This window comes from Thamnophis elegans, chromosome 2, assembly GCF_009769535.1.
Source record: "Thamnophis elegans isolate rThaEle1 chromosome 2, rThaEle1.pri, whole genome shotgun sequence".
Lineage (NCBI taxonomy): Eukaryota > Metazoa > Chordata > Lepidosauria > Squamata > Colubridae > Thamnophis > Thamnophis elegans.
Window position 1 is genome coordinate 34,818,842 of NC_045542.1, and position 22,962 is coordinate 34,841,803.

Genomic DNA, 22,962 nt, shown 5'->3' on the forward strand with positions numbered 1-22,962 from the left:
TTGGGGAACTGAAGTCCACAAGTCTTAAAGTTGCCAAGTTGGGAGACCCCTGCTCTAAGCAGTAGCAGCAACATGGGAAGTGATTATGAGAGTAGAGCACCTGATGTGAAAGCTGCAAATATATCAAGTGAAAAAGACCAGGCCTGTATGTGAAGATTCAATTAAACTGGCTTATTGCTAAAAGTTTATGCACAAGAATCTTCTCAGCCAATGGTCTGGCCCACAAAGGGAGAGGTTGGATTTACCATATTTTTGGGACTATAAGATGCACCGGTGTATAAGACGTACCAAGATTTTGAAGAGAGGTAAGTAAGAAAAAAAAGTTTCCCCCCCCCCCGACCCCCAGGAGCACTCTGTAGGCTTCAGCAGGGCTGGGGGAAGGCAGAAAGCCCGTTTTTGCAAAAAACAGAGGCATTTTTGCCTTTCCCCAGCCCTGCTGAAGTCTGCAGAGTGCATTTGGGGGTTGGGGAAGGCAAAAACATCTCTGTTTTTGTGAAAAACAGTCCATTTTTTGTAAAAATGGGATGCGGGGGCAGGGCTTCAGGCAAAAAAATGATTGTATTCGGTATATAAGATGCAACAACATTTCTACGCTCTTTTTGGGGGGGGAGGTGCGTCTTATATTCCAAAAAATACAGTAGTTTTCTTGTGGCGACATAGGGATTCTAGGCTGATTCCACTTTTCACTCTTTTCCCAGATATCTTTGGAGATTCTGTTGTCCAGGTCAAGGTTGTCCCAAAAGTGCTTTCTTTCAAAAGGCAACTGGACTTTCTTGTTTTGCTAGAAGATGTTTTGCTTCTCATCCAAGAAGCTTCTTCAGTTCTGACTGAATGGTGGAGAATGGAAGGATTTTTATTCCTTGCCTTGCAGTCGTGTGCTTGTTAGCCCTCTTTCTGAGTGTCGCTGGGGTTCACTTGGAACTATTTGTACCCTCAGAATCACCTGAATCCTTTAGTCTGCAATTGTTTTTTTCTGGAAATCCTTTCCTATTCCTGTACCATTTAACTATGTGTTGTCAGATGAACACCCTTCATATGGGGCTACCTGTATCAGGGGTGGGTTTCAGGCGGTTTGCGGCGGTCCCCGCGAACCGGTTGGTCGGCGAACCCGTAAGTAAGTAACTTCCGGGAACGCCAAAGGGTCCACCCGCCCGCCCGCGTTTCTTATCCGGTTTTGACGAGTTCTGCGCTTCCACGCATGCGCAGGACGCATACAGCGCCTGCGCGATCAGACGCTAGTATGCATGCGTGCACTGCGCGTGTGCACGAGGACGCCGCCGGCCCCGTTCCAACCGAACCGGTTGGAACGGGGCAAGAAACCCACCCCTGACCTGTACACACAATTCTTCAACCTTCAAATTTAAAGTCTAGGTTTCATTTATTTTGAGCATAAAAACCAGAAGTGACACCTAGTGAGTCAATCCTGAGTAACTAGAACACAGCCTAGCTCAACAAAAGAAGAAATCACAGGTGGAGCCACGGTGGCGCAGTGGTTAGAATGCAGTATTGCAGGCTTCTTCTGCTAACTGCTGGCTGACTGCACTTTGGCAGATCGAATCTCACCAGGCTCAAGGCTGACTCAGCCTTCCATCCTTCCGAGGTGGGTAAAATTAGGACCCAGATTATTGAGGGCAATAGGCTGACTCTGTAAACTGCTTAGAGAGGGCTGTTAAAGCACTGTGAAGCGGTATATAAGCCTAAGTGCTATTGCTATCAATGGCATCAAAATTTAGTTTGGGAAAATACAACCAGATGATTGATTGATCCACCTTTTCTTACCGGAATGTCAGTGTCTGACCACAACAATAAGTTGGAGCCTTGGAATACAGCACACCACCCGCTTGCGAATCGTTTCGAAGGGCTATGTTCCTTCGGCTGCTCAAGCTGTAGCCCTCCATACCTGGAGTCCATTCTAAGGAAAGAAGAACCAAGAGTAATAATGCAGGGGCCCCGCCCAGTTTGAACAAACTACAAAACGTAACATTATATTCTTAAGTTTGCTGACACCAACAGGCCCAGCCTTCTCAGAAAATATGCTTTGCTTCAATTTTTAGTTATGGCTTTGTATACATTCCAAGATAGGAAAAGCGTGCAAAGAATGTACAAGTAGTCTTCGACTTACAACAATTCATGTAGTGAATGTTCAAAGTTACAACGGTACTGAAAAAAGTGACTTAGGACCGTTTTTCACATTTCGCAGTGTGAAAATCCCCGTGGTTAGGTGATTTACATTAGGATGACTGACAACTGACTTACATTTATGAGGGTTACGGTGTGTCATGGAGTCGTGTGTGATCCCCTTTTGCGACTGCCTGACAAGCAAAGTCAATGGAGGAAGCCAGATTCACTTAACAACTCTTTTACTAATTTAAGAGCTACAGTGATTCACTTCACAAATGAGGTGGGAAAGGTCGTAAAATGGAGCAAACTCAGTTAACAAATTTCTCACTTAACCGTGGCACGACAAAACCGCGCTCGACTAAGCCGCGCCTGATTAAACCGCGTCGCTGAGGTCATCAACAGGGCGACAACAGCGAGCGTGGAGAAAGAAGGGCGCTTTAAATAGCGCTTTGAAAGCAAGCCGATTCAACTTAAGGTAAGGGTTAGGGTTAGGGTTAGCTTTAGGGTTAGGTTTAGGGTTAGCGTTAGGTTTAGGGTTAGGTTAAGGTTAAGGTTTAGGGTTAGGTTAAGGGTTAGGATTAGGATTAGGTTTAGGTTAGGTTAAGGGTTAGGTTTAGGGTTAGGTTTAGGGTTAGGTTTAGAGTTAGGTTAAGGGTTAGGTTTAGGATTAGGTTTAGGGGGGTTAGGTTTAGGGGTTAATTTTAGGTTTAGCGTTTACAGCATGCTTCTGTCTCCGCGCTGTTGATGACGTCAGCTACGTGGTTTTGTCGAGCGCGGTTTAGTCGAACGCGGTTTTGTGGTGGAACCTCACTTAACAACATACATTTTGGGCTCAATTGTGATCGTTGAGGACTACCTGTACACAGTAATCTTTGATTTACAATTATTTTGTTCAGTGACCACTTAAAGTTACATTACTGAAAAAAGGTGACTTATGACTTATGACTGTTTTTCATACTTATGACCATTGCAGCATTCCAATGGTCACGTGATCAAAATTTGGATGCTTGGCAACTGGCATGTATTTGTGACAGTTGCACTGTCCCGGGGTCCTGTGATCACTACCTTCCCAGCCAGCTTCCAACAAGCAAAGTCAATGGGGGAAGCCAGATTTACTTAATGACTGGATGGTTCTTTTAACAACTGCAGTGATTCACTTAACAAGTGTGGCAAGAAAGGTCGCAAAATGGGTCAAAACTCACTTAACCATCTTGCTTAGCAATGGAAATTTTGAGCTCAACTGTGGTCATAAGTTGAGGACTAATTGTAATTCACAAACAGTCTGATCACATACAAACCTACAAGCCTTCTTAGGATCAATAAACTTTATGTTTTCAAAGGAGAACTCAGAGTTACTTAAAACCTAATTTAATTGATTTCATATGCTCTACAGTTGAAAATGCAGCAACATTCCATAAAGTTAAACGTTTGTGTAAGAAACGGCCTTAGCATCAAACAAGGATACCTGAATATGAAAAGTTATCATACAGAGCAAACTACATGATAGCAATAGTCTAGATCCGTGATGGTGAACCTGTGGCATGCAGCGCCCTCTCTGTGGGCATGCGCACTGTCGCCCCAGGTCAGATCTCCATGGTTTTTCTTTCGTGAACTTCTGTTTCCCTGCAAATGACGAAACAGAAGCTCACGAAAGAAAAAGATCTTACCTCTTGCTGCGCTGCTAGTGTTGGGATGCCCCGTCTCCCACCAGCCAACTGGTCTTTGGGTCTCTGTTGTCATGTGCACATGGCTGTGCATGCACGTAGATGTTCATGGATGCGCGTGTGCACACTTTTCTGTTTGGGCGTGCGTGCACACAGTTTGGGCATTCGGTGTCTAAAAGGTTCGCCATCACTGGGCTAGATTTACAGGTCAGGGAAAGGAGATGAAGCAAGACTGAAATATTTTTTAATCGCAGAATAAAATGATGAAATGCATACCATGAGGCACCAATGTGGAACACCCGGTCTGAGAAACACTCCATGGGCTCCATTCCTGACGGCCGTCTCCCCGCGCACAAACCTTGAACTGATAATCGACGTTGGGATCGATGTGCAACACCATGAATTCTGTGTCGGAACCAACGTAGACATCTTCAAAATGGCAAGTGGTACTCTTGCGATACTGAAGCCTGTAGTCTTGCGGGATGAAGTCCTCCTCAACCTGAGCAAAGATAAGTTACCTTATCGCATATCTTAAAACTCTTCCTTCCTTAAACATTTGTTTTAACTGACTTGTTCTCTAAAAAGGCGAAGGCTCGAAACTCCCCAGGATTTTGGGATTAGAAGCACACTGGGCATTATCACGAAGTGCAAAGGACACAATCGGAAAATTACTATTGTGGGGCAAGTGGTTAGACACAAATCATATTTTCCAGTCTTACACCAGCCAGATGTGTTGGTATCCTGAGAATTCCAGTTCAAACATATCTGGAAAAGTGATACCATGTTTCCCCGAAAATAAGACATGGTCTTATTTTCTTTTGACCCCCCGAAATAAGTGCTTCTTTTGACCCCCCAAAATAAGCCTTATTTTCGGGGAGGTGTTATTATTTTTGAGGTGCAGGAGGCGTCAAGTGTGGTCATCTCATGGCTGCTGCTGTGTTGCAATATTTTTGGCAGGCTTATTATCCAGGGAGGTCTTATTTTGGGGTAAACAGGGTATAAATATTAAGAGGCAGGAACAATCACATAGAATCCATTTCACAATGTGCCAGCTATCAGATAGCTATTAAACGAGTTCCAATTAAAAAAGAATGCTATCTCAAACAGAAACCAATAAGCCACATAATAACCACTATTCGTTGTATTAACTACTATCTGCATGCTATTATCAAGGAAGAGATTTTCATATGATGGGGAATATCCCAAATCTCTACCCCAGGTGTGTCAAACTCAAGGGCCGGCAGGATTTGCTTATATCTGGCCCACAGGGCTATGCTGGAAACAGCAAAGGACCAGTCTGCGGTGCCTCTGCCAGTGATAACAGAGCTCAGAAGGGCCACAGGTAACCCTCCCAAACTCCGTTTTCGCTGGCAGAGAGTTGTAGGAGGCCGTCACTGCCGAAAATGGAGCTCAGGCGCCTGTTTTTGTTAGCAGAGCATTCGGGCCTCCATAGGCACCCCCGACATATGTGATGTCAAACTGGCCATGGCCCCCGCGAGGTCAAATACAACCTTGATGCAGCTCTCAATGAAATAAAGTTTGACATCCTTGCTCTACCACTTATATTTAGTCCTCAACTTCATTTAGTGACCCTTCGAGGTTATAATGGCACTAAAAAAAAGTGACTTATGACCATTTGCACACTTACAATACTTACAGCATCCCCACTATCATGTGATCAAAATTCAAATGCTTGGCAACTGGTTTATATTTATGACATTTGCAGTGGCCCAGGGTCATGGGATCACATTTCGCAACCTTCTGACAAGTAAAGTCTATGTCAGACTTTGGGGAAAGGCAGATTCATTTAACAACCATGTTGCTAACTTAATCAGTGCAGTGATTCGCTTAACACCTGTGGCAAGAAAGGTGGTAAAACGGGGCAAAACTCACTTAACAACTGTCTCGCTTAGCAACATGAATTTTGGGCTGAAATGTGGTCGTAAGCAGAGGACTACCTGTAATGTGTTTCTGTCCATCGTAAAATCACCATCAGGCTGTTGGGTTAAAGCCCAAGGCAAAAGAAAAAGCCCAGGTGGCATCTGATCCTGAAAAGGCTGCTAACTTACCTTGCACCACCGTACTAAGATACCTCCAGGTTTTTCGATCAGTTCTTCTATTTGTATCGGCGGTCGAGATGCTACTGTTCCGTGGCTGAAGATGTAGCTTTTCATAATTGTAAAAAAGGAGTCATCCCACTGAGCAGACAAGCTAGCCACATCAACCAGCGATGGCACTTCAGGTAAACTAAAGAGAGAAAACATAATCAATATACATAGCAGGCAAGGAACTTTTTTCATTCAGAATCTTTAATGACGCTTGGAACTCTTGATTTGATGTTTTTAAGAAAAATGTCTTATATTAATTTCTCTATCCACTCCAATCCATATCTTGTTTTCTTTATCATCTATATATAAAAACGTGTGTGTGTGTGTGTGTGTGTGTGTGTGTGTGTGTGTTCCAGCATAACTCTGGAACACCTCGAGCAATTTCAACCAAACTTGGTACACAGATGGCTTAGTCTCTGGAAACAAATGTTGTGGGGATAAGACACCCCTAATACCCTTGGCAGTGTTCTGTTAAGATACAGCCTGTTGTACCTTAAAATGAATTCTACTGTACAGCACATTGGAGTTGCCATGGTAACGGTTTCACTGTACTCCACAAGAGGGCTCCCTCTGGTAAGGGGGAAATCCAACATTAAAAATTACGTTTGGTCCAGACATTTTCCCCCTATAAATAAATACCTGGGCAATGCGGGGTTATCAACTAGTTTTATATCATAAAAAGAAGCACATCAGAACAGGTATAAAATGATGGTTATAGATTTCTATTCACCAACCCTACCTCCATAAGTTTGAAGGCAGGGTTCTAGCACCACCTCCTCTGTACCCATAGCTCTGCACCTGGTGTTTCCCAAATAGAAAAATATAAACTTGAAAGGTGGTGAAGATGGAATGAAGGAAACTCTGGATTCATTAAGTTTCTCACCAAGGAAATATTCAGAAAATTCATTGGGCTGGTTTAATTGAAGTCTATCCCAACCATGAAGACAATTTTCTCCCTTAAAATAATAATTTTGAGATTCACAAATTTACACAGGTGATCCTTCATTTACGATCGCTCACTTAACGAACATTCAAAGTTATAACACCCACACACCCCACACAAAAGCTACTTAAAGTTACAATAGGCAAGCACACCACGTGTTCATGTGATAGTATTTGGAGTGCTTGGAAACCAGTTCATATTGCACACCATCCGATGACTGCAATCATTTGCACACCAGTCATTTGCACACCATCCGATGACTGCAATTTGCAAGTGTTTTGCTGGCAAAAAAAAAATGCCCATTGAGGATAAATTCTTTTAGCAAACACCACAAAAAATGTAAAAAAAAAAACAAACAAACCAGGTCTGGTTAGCTGATGCCTCAACTTATGACCATAACTCCAGGCTCAATTATAGTCATAAATCAAGGACTACTTGAACATTCTTTTCAGCTTTGCTGTGAGTTTTTGTTTTTGAGTGCTCAGATTTTCCATTGGAATAGTTCTGCATGTTTGTTTGGTTTGTTTGTTAGATTTATAATGATCTCACTATCCAAAGGAACTCTAGTTGAAGATTAGTTTAGGGTTACCCTTTTCAAAGGAAAACTTTCCAATGTAAGTCAATCGCCTAATAATGCTATCTGAAGGTTGGACAGTTGCTATTATGAGCCTCAATCCTGCTATCTGAATAGATCAAGTTGTCTAAACGGTACCTTAGAAACGGCAATTTCTGCGTCATTCACATAAATTATCCTAAGTGGGGAAAGGGCCTCTACAACCCAAGGATACGTCTGTCAGCCACCGACTGTGAAAATCCAGCCCCAATTTGTGGCCTCTTACCTGTCCAGCTGAATATGCAAAGCCTTTTTTGCAAAACTGCAGAGCTTGTCACTGTTGTCCCTTGTAATTCCACAAATGGCATTTTCACCTGTAATGCAATAGCAGGCGATTATTACTAAGAAGGGAGTCACAGCCAAGGACAGGCTTCCGTGACATTCACTTCTCCTTTGCAGACATTCATCCAAACTGTATATCGGCCACCTTAACAGTACATGAGGTCCAAATGCTATGGATGATTAGATAAATTCTGATCACAGTGGAGACAGAGCACAGAGCAAATCAACTAGTGGAACACCTTGCCCTTTAGAAGTGGTGAGCGCACTGGAAGTCTCTAAGAAGACATTGGACAGCCATTTGTCTAGAATGGTGTAGGGCCATGATGGCAAACCTATGGCATGCGTGCCAGAGGTGGCACACAGAGCCTTCTCTGTGGGCATGCGCCCCTCATCAGCTGTTCTTCTGGTTTCTGAGGCCCGCAAGCATGCCGGCCAGCTGGTCTTTGCACATGCCGGACTGCCGGAAACCCGAAGACCACGTGGCCGGTGCACAAGTGCATCATCTAGTCAAGTGTCTTGAGTCAGAATATAGAAAACAGGTACATGTAGGTATACTGTATATCACTGTTGGGCTGCACTATAAAACAGTGATGGCAAACCTTTTCAGCACCGAGTGCCCAAACCAGAATGCGCACATGCATGTCAGAAACTTGAAGATCAGCTCGCTGATGCGCATGTGTGCGCTGGTTTTTGGGTTTCTGGGACTCCGGCATGCATGAAGACCAGCTTGTCTGCGCACATGCATGCGCCAGAACCCAAAAACTAGGTGGCCGGAAAACACATGTGCACCGGCCAGCTGGTCTTCAGGTTTCTCGTGAGCATGTGTGCATGCACATTCCGGTTTGGGCACTTGGTGCCGAAAAGGTTCGCCATCACTGGTGTAAGGCAAGGGTGTCAAACTCAATTTCATTGAGGGCCACATCAGGGTTGTGTTTGACCTGGGAGGGAGGGGTGGCCAGGGTGGGCATGGCCATCTCGATGTCACTCATGTCGGGGGCGCCTGTGGCACCTGAGCTCCGTTTTCAGCTGTGACGGCCTCCTGCGACCCTCTGCCAGTGAAAATGAAACTCAAAAGGGCCACATTCCATTTTTGCTGGCAGAGGCACTGTGGGCTGGTCCTTCCCTGTTTCCAGGGCGGCTCCTGTGCTAGATCTAAGCACCTGGTGGGCCGAATCCGGCCGCTGGGCCTTGAGTTTCACACCCTTGGTGTAGGGTCTCCTGCTTGTGCATTGGGTTGGATTAGAAGATTCCAAAGTCCTTCCAACTCTTTTATTCTGTTATTAATTCTGCTTTACTGGTGGCTGGTTTTTAGGACTTTTGAAGAAGAACTCTTTTGGAAGGTTACAATTCTGTGATTCCATGGGCTCATATGGGTGATTACCAATTTCTTCCCCCTCTACAAAACCTGGGTTGATGTTTTGCTCCTACATCTCTGTCTACACTTCTTGACGTAGCTGAAGGAAGAAGAAAAAACGTGCCAGTGTCTTACGATGTCCTCTGCCTTGCCATAAAGAGCAGGGTGAGGCTGTTTCTCTCACCCAACGATCCACAATTTTCTTTTAAGGCTGTCAAGCTTAGGAAGCTGCTGCTCTACATCCAAAAACCAGAGGTTTCTCAATCGTTTTTTTCATTCCTCCCTTCTATCTTCTGCCACCATTTTCCAAACAATTCAGAAAGATTTGAGAAAGGGGAAGAATTTAGGGCATTGTTGGTGAATCTTTTTGGCGCTTAGTGCCGAAATGGAAACGCAGGTGCACATGCCGGAAACCAGGAGAGCAGCCATCATGATGTGCATGCATGCGCTGAGCGGCTGCACACGCATGTGCACCGGCCACCTGGTCTTCCAGTTTCTGGCACACATGTGTGCATGAAGACTGGCTGGCTAGTGCATATGCGCGCACTGGATACCGGAAGAGCAGCTGCCCTGTACGCACGCATAGGTGTCCTGAGAGCACCAAAGACTTCACAAAAGCAGGGTTTTTTTGCCAAATGAAAACTTCCAGTCTTTATTTAATCATCTAGGACAGTGATGGCAAACCTTTTTGTTGCTGCATGCCGAAAGTGTGCACACACGTGCAATCGTATGCGTGCGTGCCCACACCCATAATGCAATGCACACGTGACACCCCACACACACTCCCTGCCCCCCTGTACATGCACGCGCAACACACACGCCCGTGCATTTGTGCGTGAACCCATTGCCCTGTTTTGGGCCTAGCAGACCTCCCTGCAGCCTCCTGGGACCTAAAACAGGGTGGGGGACATGCTCCCCCTGCCCGCTGTGCATGCATGCATGCCTCCACATGTGCCTCACCCCCTGCATGCGCGGCTCACATATGCATCCCCATCCCCCACGCATGCGTGGCAGAGACCCGAAAATCAGCTGGCTGGTGAGAGGCGTGCGCGCGTGCATGTGTGGTAGAGCTGCCTGGGGCGACGGCTCACATGCCCGCAGAGAGGGCTCCGTGTGCCACATGTGGCACATGTGCCATAGGTTTGCCATCATGGATCTAGGACCAGAGAGCAACTGCTAAGCTTCGCTGAGTTCATTCTTAGACAAGGAGATTCTACTTACAGAAAGAAGCAAATTTAGCTAGTTTGATATTGTAGTTCTAATAGTAAATATCTTCAATTAAATCATTTCACCACTACCAAATTGCAAGACTGAAGCAACATGCTGGTTCTCATCTCCGCAATAGCTATGCAAGATACGTGATACAATCTCTTTATGCTCAGTATTCCCCACCCTTCATCCCTGAGGTTGGGTGAAGGAAGAAATGAACAAGAAAATGCTGACTAGGATGGCATCACAACTTGTTTAATTAAGTATTATTGTGTATCTTTCAGAAGGCGGCCCAGGAGCAGCTATGACAAGCGGTTGCAAGTCTGCTGACGGCTCTGAGTTACATAGTCCATTCTTATCCCATTTCTGTTCATTGTGGTTCTTGCAATCTTATTCAACAGTCAAAACAATTCAACAGACATCTTTAATTTGTTTTTGGGATTAAGATATTCCAGCTCCAATTTCTCAGTATAGTGATAGTCGTGATAATGTTCTGCGCACCCAGCAAATTGTTCTGAAACTTATCTCACTGAATTAAAATGAACATATTGGTAGAAGAGTAGGGTTCACCCATTATGTGAAGCCATAATAGCAATAACACTTAGACTTATAATCATATGCTTTGCAGCATTCTCTGAGCAGTTTACAACATCAGCGTATTGCTCCCAACAACCTCTGTCCTCATGTTACCAACCTCAGAAGGATGGAAGATGGAGTCAACCATGAGTCCCATCAGAATCGAACTCCTGGCAGTGGATAGAGTCAACCTGCAATAATGCATTCTAACTACTGCACCACCATGGTTCTGTAACATGCTTTATGGAGTTTTGATTTATGTAAACCAAGACACTATGGCTTGTAAAACATCTTGCTGTGTATATGTATTCACAGACATTATATTGTTACAACAAACCATAGTATGTAGACCAGGCAATGTGTAGTATGCATGGGAAAACAAAAGACAGAGAGATGCATCAAGAGCTCCTTCCTTTGGATCAACAATAGACATATCATCTGCAATTTATTTCTGAACAATGATTCATGAATGTGCTTTATATGCATGCTCATTCTGTGCATAATTACCATTTGTTTGATTTATGTCCTGTTTTTCCTACAAAAGCTCAAACTGGCAAACACAGTATTCTCTGCTTGATTGCCCCACACCAACAATCATGAGAAAGGATCAGTTAAATTATATCAGCCTGACCAATTTTACCAAACCACCTTTTACACCTCAAGGGTGGACTTGAACTGAGTCTTCTCAACCTTGTCTAACATCTTATTTGTTTAAAGTATAAGCCAGCGATGGGTAACCTTTTTCTCCTTGCGTGCCAAAATTGCACGTGTGTGTGTGTGCCCACACGCATAATGCAATGTGCCCCCCATGCATGCCCACACGACCCCCTGTATTCCCCCTGCCCCCCGCACATGTGCGTGATTTCCCCTGCGTCGTCCCCCCCCCAAGCATGTGTGTGACAAAAAAAAAACCTGGACCACATTTTGGGCATACTAGTCCTCCCTGAAGCCTCCTGAAACCAAAAAACGGGCGTTAGGGGGGTGCCTAGCTCTAGGTTCACCATCACGGGTATAAACCATTTTGTTGTCCAAGCAAGTCTTAACCATACCTCTTCACATGTAGAAGCATTATGCAGAAAGGATTAATTTAGACCTCTAGACACACACAATATATCTTTGGCAGATAGGTGGAACTATTAAATACAATACGGTATTTCCAGTGGCCATTAGGTTGAAAGAAATCCTCTATGGTCCCCTCCCCCCAAAAAAATGTTTTAAAAGCAGATTCTCCTACCTTCCTGGACAAGTTCATTGGCTGTCCCAACTCCTTGTTCTATGAGCTTCTGGCACTCATCCAAGGGCTTGATGCTTTCCTGTTCTATGTTGTCTACTTCCTGGAGCAAGGAGGCCAATCTTTCATCCAGCAACTTTTTCAAGGTCCCTTTTAAGTCACTGAAATGTTGTTCCAGCACTTCCCGGGTTTGTGCAGCACTGTTTTTGATCTGAAGGGAGACAAAGGAATCTGTAAGGCCTTGAGGGAGAATGGCTCAAAGAAGACTCTTGCCACACTCAATTTGCTAGCAAGAAGACTGCTCAGCCTCCTTGATCTTATCAACCACTTCACGTCAGGTGAATTAAACGTATCTTGGACTGAATGGGTTTGCTTCACCAAACCATGGCCTCATAAAGTAACTGAAGAAAATCAGATTCTTCCAAAAATTCTACAACCCTACAAAAGTCTGAATTCTTTCGACTGTTTCCTCCAACTGCCTCCTTGTTTATCACATGAAAAATATTCACAATTATAGCAGTAAGCTTTTTCTATAACAGCCTTGCTGTAACCCACCATTTTCAAGTAATAAAGGTCAGATTAACATTTTAAGCTTAGAACCAAATGAACCACTTTTGGGGGTTTGCATGATGTGTGAATTCAGCCATAAAATTATCTGTTTACTGAAACAAGCCACATAATTAATACAACTTAGGCCTGGAATTAGGAAATTTTAGCATTCCAGATGTTGTTGAATTGCAACTCCCAACATCCCTCACTACTATTGTTCTAAGATGCAGTTTAACAACTTTGGCAGTGCCATGCTTTAAGCCAGGAGTCTCCAAGCATGGCAACTTCAAGACTTAGGAACTTCAACTCCCAGAATTCCCCAGCCAGCAAGTCTTAAAATTGCTAAGTTTGGAGATCTTTCACTTTAAGCTATAAATCATGGTTTATACATCACAACAGCTGTTACTTGCATCCCAAAATCCCCTCCAAATAAATCACATTTTAGCTTGGCATGATGCCGGATTCCATATGTTTCTCCTCTCAATATTAACTCAAGAAGCAAACAGATAATGCAGAGTAGGAAACAACAGGGAATGAATTCCAATAATACTTTAATTTCAAAACAAGTATTTTGAAGTAATTTTTCATTATTGTTTGGAAAACATCTTCCAGAAAGAATGTCTATCCTAGAGTCAGTTCCAGGTTCCCACAGGCTCCTTTAGATCCAGTCTAGCAAGGCCAGGTTCTCATGACATATAAACCACAGGAACGAGTTATTGTGCATTTCTCGTGGACCAGAGTTAGCCTTGAACTCAGTACAGCTTCAGATGAAATCAGAACTGAAACCTCCAAGAAAGCAATGCTTCAAAGTCCAACTTTTGCAAATCCAAAAAAGGAGCCGTTTTAAAACTCATGTTAACCCCCAAGTCTAATTAATGGACCACACTCGGTTGGGAAAAGGGAGGGAAAGATTGTGGCCCAAGTATCGGCCTTCACTCTTTCCTGTGGCGTAGCATCTAATGCCAAAACAATTTAAAAGTAAGGAAGCAGATTTCATAGTGTGAGACTAGGCTGAAGCAGCCATACCTAAAGATAAAGCAGAAATATAAGCAGAGTCTATGCCAGGAATCAAGAGATAGGTGAGAAGCAGATAGATCAAATCCATTAAGGAAACAGAGGAAAAATATCACCTGGAAAGAAATTGGGCCTAAGCATGATGGGAAACTCTCTCCCCAAATCCCATCAACAGCCACCAAACTTCAAAATCAAGTCAAGTGGAGCTGCCAATCTTGAGAATCAACAATGTGAGGATTTGGGGGGATAAAAGGCATCCTGAAGCCAGCCCACTCTTTGAGTCATCTTTGGATCTTAGCTTGGTGGCTTCCATCCTTCTGGCTAATACCTAGTTGAGAAGGACACAGGTAAGTGTGTGTGTGTGCATGTCAGAAAGAGCAAATGTATAATGCAACCAGTAAAATTTTGGTGTTATTTTAAATTCACTAGATCTCCTTGTATTAAAAAAAAAAAAAGGGTTGTGCCTCAGGGTTGGGTTGAAAGTAATTTGAGAGTGGCTGCCAAACCTGTGAGTGTGTGAGTGAGTGACCATAAATCAAACCTAGGAGTACAGGTAACAATAACATGTATATCTGAAAATGAGTCAGGTTTTTTTCCCCCCAGATGTTTATCTATGGACCTGATATAACTTAGTGCAAAAAGGCCATCATGCAGAAAGAATACACATTAAGCTGCTTTTCTTACCATTTGGAACTTCACCAGCATGCTGTGTTGCTATCACAAAATGCCTACAAGGATGAATAATTGCAACTGCAAAGTTTTCTCCCCATTGACTGTTCTGGATACATTAACATCTACATCTACAGCATCTCAACTTATAATTGTCATTTTATCTGAGCAGTCATTCATCATTCCCCTCCAAACTCAAAGAACGCCTAGAGCAGCAGTATCCAACCTTGGCAACTTTAAAACTTGTGGATTTCACCTCCCAGAATTCTCCAGCCAGCTAGCCTATTGTGGCTGGGAACTTCTAGGACTTGAAATCCACCGGTCTTAAAGTAGGCAAGGTTGGACACCCCTGGCCTAAGAGGATATATGTGGGGCTCTGGATAAAAGAAAAAAATAAACATACTGGACTGTACTTAAGTGTCCTGCAACCTGAAAAGTTTTCATATATCTATTTTTTTAAAAAAAAATTGAAGGAACCTAAACAAAATCAGAGCATGTACAGAAGTGCAAAGGCAGGGCATGTCAGCATCATAAGGTTTAGTCCATTTTAAAAATTCTGATTAAAAAGGAAATAGTCATGAAAAGTTACAAGGAGGAAAAGAATGAAAAGCTGAGCAAAACCAACCAGAAGTAGCTCCTTGATCTCTTTTAAGTACTAACAAACAACCCAGGATACATTGCATTGGTCAGGTTATGCAAAACTGACTTCCTCTTTATGTCACACTTGTAAGATTTTGTAGTCCCTCTGCAGTTAGTTTTGTTATTTCAAGTCTCCATGACTCAAAGAAGGAAGTCTATGCCTCTGTACGTTAAAAAAAAACCCACAGAGGTGGCAGGAAAGATAAAATAATTATGTTCTCTTTTTTTTTTTTTTTAAATGAATCTTTAAGTCTTGAAAGAGAGACTATGAAACGGGTGCTAGGAAGGGTGGATATTAGAACCCCTGGAGGACTCACTGGGGACTTAGATCTGGACTGCATGAATTTAAGTCTTCACACTGTGATGGATAAATAGAGCATCACATAACAAAAGCTATAGGGTTGGGCATGTATGACAGTGGCATTCTGTAAGAGTGGGAGAGAAAAGTACAGCTAGGTTTCCTTTCTCTCTAATTGCTATCAATCCCTGTCCCATTGCTACGGAGCATCAGCAGAAGACATTAAGGAGCAAGTTGTGATTGGAGCAAGTATGAGGATGCAGGAATTAGTCATAATGAACTGGACTACAATGCAGAGATAGGACTAAAGATAATGGAGGAAGAACAACCAAAGTTATGCTAGCAACTGTGATCAGGATCTTATTGATCTACACCATCATTATCATCTGAAAACACATGTATGTATTCATAGTATGCATGTATGTACATATTCTTCCTAGAGGGCATGGTGGTCTATAGTTTAAGAAACTGGTCTTGACAACCAGAAGGTCGACAGTTGGAGACCTGAGCGCTCTGCAACAGAGTGAGCTGCCATTACTTGCTGCCACTCTTGCCAACCTAGCAGTTTGAAAGCATGCAAGTGTAAGTAGATGAATAGGTACCACTTCAGTGGGAAGGTAACAGCATCCCGTGTGCCTTAGCATGTAGTCATGCCGGCCACATGACCACGGAAACATTTTTGGACAATGTCATCTTCCTTGGCTAGGAAACGAAGGTGAGCACCGCTCATAACTTGACCAGAGAAATCTTTACCTTTAACACTACTCTTCATAGATGACAAGATAATGATTAAGAACAGGATGCCAATTGGCATCATGGAAGAAACTCTTTGTAAGTAACCAGAATTGAGACAGGTCACATTTATAAACATTCTAACATTCTCCAATTCTCTCTGATTTTTCATCTTCTGCTTACTGCAAGTGATTGGCACTTAATTACAAAACTTTGAAAAGTGTCCTGACATGTCATACAATTGATTAAAACTACTAGTACTAGTGGTTTTTGTGTGTTTTTGCATGTAACACTAAGACAAAATATATGTGCAGTCTTAAAAATGAAAATCCAGAATTTCAACTATCCTTAACCCCAACCTTGATCAATCAGTTGGTAAAATTATAGAAGATAAAGATGACTCAAGACTGACTCCTGGTGATTTCATAACACATCCAATTTTCTGGCAGCAGTACAGAAATTATTTGTTTCCAATCTCCTCTCTGTTTTTATTTAACCTTTTGGCCTATCTGTAGCCTTGAAATTCCTGTGGTTTTCCATCCAAGTATAAACCACTCTGATAGAAAATATGATACTCAGATTTTTTTCTGTAGACTGATTTGCTCAAATTGGAAGGATATGCTCACACATCATACTCAAAATACAAATAGAGCCTTATTATTGAAATGTAGACATGGATATATAGGTAGTTCTCAACTTAGGACCACAACTGAGCCCAAAATTTCTGTTGGTAAGGTAGAGAGTTGTTAAGTGAGTTTTGCCTCATTTTACAGCCTTTTTTGCCACAAATGTTAAGTGAATCGCTGTTGTTATTCAGCTAGTAACACGGTTGTTATGTGAATCTGGCTTCCCCATTGACATTGTTTGTCAAAAGGTCGCAAAAGGTGATCATATGACCCTGGGACATTGCAACCGTCATAAATATGACTCAGTTTCCAAGCGTCTGAATTTTGATCATATGATCATGGGGGTGCTGCAATGGTTGTAAAGTGAAAAACAGTCAGAAGTCACTTTTTTTTCAGTGCCCTTGTAACTTTGAATGGTACTAAATGAACCATTGTAAGTTGAGGACTATTTGTAAATGATTATAAGAAACTTTTACAGTGACTGGAAGCGGATGGGTGATGCCAGAGAGGTTAAGGCTATCTGCAGACACAGTATGCATTCTGATACTGATATTGAAATAAAAGTAAGCGTCCTTCTATCTATAATGTTCTATAACACAAAACAGAACGGGCTCATTAGCCAGAGATGAGACTTATTGAAATTCATTTATTAAATCAGCCTTCCTCAGTCTGGCGTCCTCAGTATGTACCGGGGCTAAAACTGTCAGCAAGCATAGCCAATCTCTTCTCTAAAAAATTAAGGCAAAATGAAGACAATTTATTTTTTTACTAAGAAGCTGACACTGTATTTCCTTCCCCTTAGAAAAACCACCAAGGAAGCACATAACAATAATGAAGTTATATGAAAAACGGATCGTATCATTGCCCTTTCTTAGATCAGAACATCTTTATATAACACGGAACACAAATTTTTGGTTTTACTCGCCGTGCAGATCGCAAAGGCTATCAGAAGTGCAATCTGCGCTGAAGTTCATGCTGCAACACTATTTAATACACAGAAGATGAGAAGTCCTGCCAAAACACTGGGTTCAATCAGTGCATTTTGCGTTTTGAAAAACTATGATGGGTACAACCACAAAATGAGCGTAGTGGAGAAGTGGGGCACAACTAATCAGAAAATGGTTGCTGTTGGAAGAGGTGCAGCCAACCGGAACTTGTTAGCCTCTGCTTTGCACACAGAAAACCAGGCAGACAAACACCCATCAGATTCACAAAATCACTTACTGTTATGGTTAAAATCTGAACTGGGATGGGGAAACTCGGATTCAAGTCTACCTAAGCCATGGAAGTTTTTGCTCCAATCTTCTTCTCTCTTAGACCAGCCTTAATGGTTGTTGTAGGCAATCTACTAAGGCCGTGATGGCAAACCTATGGGACGCGTGCCAGAGGTGGCACGCAGAACCCTCTCTATGGGCACGCCCACCATCGCCAGCTACTCTTCTGGTTTCCAGCCAGCTGATCTTCGCAGGCACCAGAGTGCCAGAAAATGGCCTGAAAACGGCTCGAAAAATGGCCAAAAAACCCAGGCGGTTTTTCGGGCCTTTTCTGGGCCATTTTCCAGGCTGTTTCTTCGGCCAAAAAGAGCCCAAAAAAAACCCAGCCTAAAACCAGCCTGAAAAATGGCCCAAAAAACAGGCATGCACACGCCAGCCAGCTGGTCTTCGGGTTTCTGGTGCTCCAGCACAAACATGCACACCAGCCACCTGGTCTTTGGGTTTCCAGCACACGCATATGCATGTACGTTCTGGTTTAGACACTCAGTGCCGAAAAGGTTTGCCATCACTGTACTAAGGGATAAAGGAGATACCCATATACACTATCTGAGTTCCTGGTGAAATGGACAGGATACAGATGTAACAAATTAATAATATCTATAGCATATATGTCCCATGATCTAGCCTCTGGGAGTTTAAGGCAGCCATCATAAGAAGGACATTCTCAAATTTTGTTCTCAAAACAACTATCTTATGAATAGGTTGTACAGGAAGTCTGTACAACTGTACAACAACTGCCTTGTTTAGTGATCGCTCAAAATCACAAGGGTGTAAAGAATGTTTTGCAACCAATCCTGATATTTATTATTATATAGTATTATAGTATTATATACAATTGTAGCATACCATGGTCATGATTGCCATTCCAACAGTTCTCAACCAGCATGCATTTATGACCATTGTAGCATCCCATGGTCGGAGGACTGCAGTTTGCATGTTTCCCAACCAGCATGCAACGATGGAGAACATTGAAGTTTTAACAACCAGGGTGATTAATTTAATGACCAAATGGGAAATGATTTTGTAAATCCATGATGGTCACCTGACTTTAGTGATTGCAGTGCTTAAAGATGGAGCTGCCCGTCCCAACTGTGGTCACTAATTGAGGACTATTGATGTACATTATGTCTTAGGCCAAAATCTCTCTATCAGCTCCATAACTGAGAGGGGATACCTGGATCTCTCTGGCCCTACTGTTGACCCATGAACTCAACAATTATTTAGTCTACAGTGTACTGTATTGAATAATCTTAAATTGGTCGAGTTCATACACAGCGTTCTTAGACATAAATGACAGTTTAAACACTCACGTAGCAGAGTTCATATAACATTTTCTATAGTTTAGATTAAAAAGTTTGGAAAGAGAGATTAACTCTACACTAATAGAGATAGTCAACCTAATAAAAGACAGACTCTAGAAAAGATCACTGGGCTGAAACTCCTGACATGTAAAATGTTTGTGATTAAAACGACATGTAATTGAAAGAAATGTAAATCTTGCACTTTAGACATTAAAAGTCTCTGTGTGTGTGAGAGAGAGAGAGAGAGAAAGAGAGAGAGAGAGAGAGAGAGAGAGAGAGAATATGAGTCAGCAGTGTGATGCAGTTATTTTTTTAAAAAGCATTATGCAGTCCTAGAAGCACTGGTTGAGGAAATAATAATGCCACTGTATTCCATGTTAATTAGGCTGCATTTAAAACACTGGGCACAACAATTTAAGAACAGTGAGAACTGGAATGCATTCAAAGTAAAGTCATCAGGATGCTGAGTGTCTGGAAAAGCTCTAAGAGAAACAATGGAAATAGCTAAATATATTTATTTCATAAAATGTCTGAAGGACATCACAGAAGAAGGAGTTGAATCAAACAAGAACCTGTGGGTAAAAATTATCGGAAAGCAGATTTCAGTTCTTTCCAAGGAGAGGTGGGTCAGTCTATTTTCCAAAGCACCGAAAGGCAAGGCAAGAAACAACAGATGGAAACTAATCAAAGAGAGGTCCAACCTGGTTCCTTCCAACTCTGAAGACCTCCGTGGTCTATTCTATCCTCTTCCCTATTCCATTCCATTATAATTTTTTTTTTGGGGGGGGGGGGAAACCTAACATTCAGAACCATAGCAGGAGTGGGCTGCTTCTGGCATTACTGCCGGTTTGGTGCACACCTTTTTGAACAAAAATAGATCTGTACATGGACAAAATGTTTAAAAAAGGGGGGAGGAATTAAATTTGTGCAATTACAATTGTTCTGCGCGTGCGCAGAATCAAAAATCAAAATGGCAGCCCCGTAGGAGAATCAGTTCGGAGATGTGGCAGGCCTGGGTCGCTGCTGGTTCCAGCAACCCAGGCCGCCAAATCACTACCAGTTCAGTCGAACCAGGGACCCATCTACCTGGTCTTCATAAGAACCCAGCTACCTGGTCTTCATAGGGACCCATCTACCTGGTCTTCATAAGAACTGTAAGTAACCCATCTACCTGGTCTTCATAGGGACCCATCTACCTGGTCTTCATAAGAATTGTAAGTAACCTATCTACCTGGTCTTCATAAGAACCCATCTACCTGGTCTTCATAAGAACCCATCTACCTGGTCTTCATAGGAACCCATCTACCTGGTCTTCATAAGAACTGTAAGTAACCCATCTACCTGGTCTTCATAAAAACCCATCTACCTGGTCTTCCTAAGAATTGTAAATAACCTCTCTACCTGGTCTTCATAAGAACCCATCTACCTGGTCTTCATAAGAACCCATCTACCTGGTCTTCATAGGAACCCATCTACCTGGTCTTCATAAGAACTGTAAGTAACCCATCTACCTTGTCTTCATACGAATTGTACGTAACCCATCTACCTGGTCTTCATAAGAACCCATCTACCTGGTCTTCATAAGAACCCATCTACCTGGTCTTCATAAGAACTGTAAGAAGTGTAAGAATGGGTGTCTGGGCAAGATGTTTCCCTCGGACCTCCACATAATTTTTAATGTTGTTTAGTTGGTATTACCAAAACATGGAGACTGGTATCTTACATGGATATTTGATAATTATTCAAAGAAAGGAGTAAACAGACTTTAGTATTATACAGATTTTCATACTTCAAAACCAAACATAGAGTAACACAAGAATAGAGGATACCCCTTGACTGTTTAATGAATGTCTTAATATAACATGTAAAATGTTTGTGATTAAAATTATCTTGGCTAGGAGTATGAATACGTATGTAGCTCTGAACATGACTATGCCATATAATATTGACTGAGAACTTGAATGATTACAGCAAATATTAAATTCATGGGTCATAGACTCAGATCTGTAATATATGAATCTCAGCATTAATATTGAAGACTGAAGATATTTATGTTTGACTGTGGAAATAGAATGAACTACTGCAAGTTATAGACAGTGTTTAAAAATACATTCAAAAATATACGAAAACATACAAAGTCAAAAATCAATCCAGGTTTCTGTATGGAAACATGGAAATTTTGTAGAAAGGCAGTGGTATGTATGTGGCATGTTCTACAGAATAAATGTTAAAGAAGCAAAGTGGCTTTCATAGGTTTCTATAAGTTCTGTTTTATGGCAGGGAGAATTGGTTATCAGGATAAACATAAAAATAAATTGGAAGCAGTGGGGATGGCTTTAGCATGTCTGCCCTAAAACAAGAAAGAGGGTAAGACCAGCGGTGGGATTCACTTACCTTCCCTACTGGTTTGCAAATGTGTGCGTGCATGCGCACGCTCTTGCTTCGCTTACACGTACCGGATCTGTGCATGTTCACCGCCTTCTGCACATGCGCAGAATGTCACGTATTATGTCAGGGCGGGTAGGCAGAGCCTCCCACAGCCGCTGCTACCAGTTCGCCCGAAACCGGAGAGAACCGGCTGAATATCACCTCTGGGTAAGACTGAATGATAGCGTGCTGAATGAATGTAGATTGAATACCACATGAAAAAGCACCTTAAGATCTTTCATCAGACAAAAGAAATGAAAATCCAATTGTAAAACAAATATGTGAAGGAAATGAAAACTTGTGAGTAAAGGAGAGACTGAGACACTCTCGATTGATATGAGCACTTTCAAAAACTTTTAAAATATGTTGTCTGATGTTTGTGTACCTAAACATAAAGTGAAAGTATCCATACGGTATTTTGTAATACGAGTTAATCCTAATAAAGAAATCATCTTAGCATAAACTACAGAAATTTTAATCAATTTGCATTTTTCTCTTTATAAACTGTATCAATCATACCTGGAAATCACATTGCAATAAAAATCAACATACAGGTAATCCTTAATACTACACAACTGAGCCCAAAATTTCCATTCAAATCAATTGTTAACTAAGGTTTATCTCATTTTACGACCTTTCTTGCCACAAATCTTAAGTGAATTAGTGCAGTTAAGTTAGTAACATGGTTGTTAAGTGAATCTGGCTTCTTCATTGACTTTGCTTGTCAGAAGTTTGCAAAAAGTGATCACATGACGCCAGGACAATATAACCCTCATAAATAGGAGCCAGTTGCCAGGAGTCTAAATTTGGATCACATGACCATGGAGATGCTGTAACTGTAGTAAGTGTGAAAACCTATCATGTCACTTCTTTCAGTGCCATTTTAATTAAACAGTCATTAAATGAATGGTTTTAAGTTGAGAGCTACCTGTATAAGTAATTTATTTCAAAATATAAAAACAAATCTAAACTAACTAGAGAGAACAATACTGGAGTACTGGAGCTTTTTACTTCATTTAATATTATCCTTCCACATCATTCATTCTGCAATGCTCCTTCTCACAAACTTACCTAAAAGGCTTGCAAGTTTCAGCCCACAAATAAAAACAAGGGTATATTGCCATTTAGAGACAAGGCCACTGAAATTGGAGCTAAGTTTAATTGAATTGAATTTATTGCACTTATATGCCGCCCTTTTCCCCGAAGGGGAAGTTCCTTTTGGTGCTATTATTTCTTGCCAGCATCATAGCAAGACTTCATCTATTAGGAGATAACGCTTCTGCCTTTCCAGTCCACTCCTTTGGACCCAAGCATGCTTCAAATTATAACAGA

The 22,962-nt window shown here is 42.1% G+C and overlaps 1 protein-coding gene across 1 annotated transcript in view; it reads right to left on the reverse strand.

Annotated features, from left to right (window-relative positions):
• CRLF3 (cytokine receptor like factor 3) overlaps nucleotides 1-22,962 on the reverse strand; it is a 35,501-nt gene that overhangs the window by 11,403 nt on the left and 1,136 nt on the right. The window contains exons 2-6 of the mRNA XM_032211883.1: nucleotides 12,105-12,312; nucleotides 7,676-7,763; nucleotides 5,855-6,032; nucleotides 4,062-4,284; nucleotides 1,780-1,912 (exon numbers count right to left, since the gene is read on the reverse strand). Of these exons, the coding sequence (XP_032067774.1) occupies nucleotides 1,780-1,912; nucleotides 4,062-4,284; nucleotides 5,855-6,032; nucleotides 7,676-7,763; nucleotides 12,105-12,312 (830 nt within the window). The remainder of the gene's footprint in view (nucleotides 1-1,779; nucleotides 1,913-4,061; nucleotides 4,285-5,854; nucleotides 6,033-7,675; nucleotides 7,764-12,104; nucleotides 12,313-22,962) is intronic.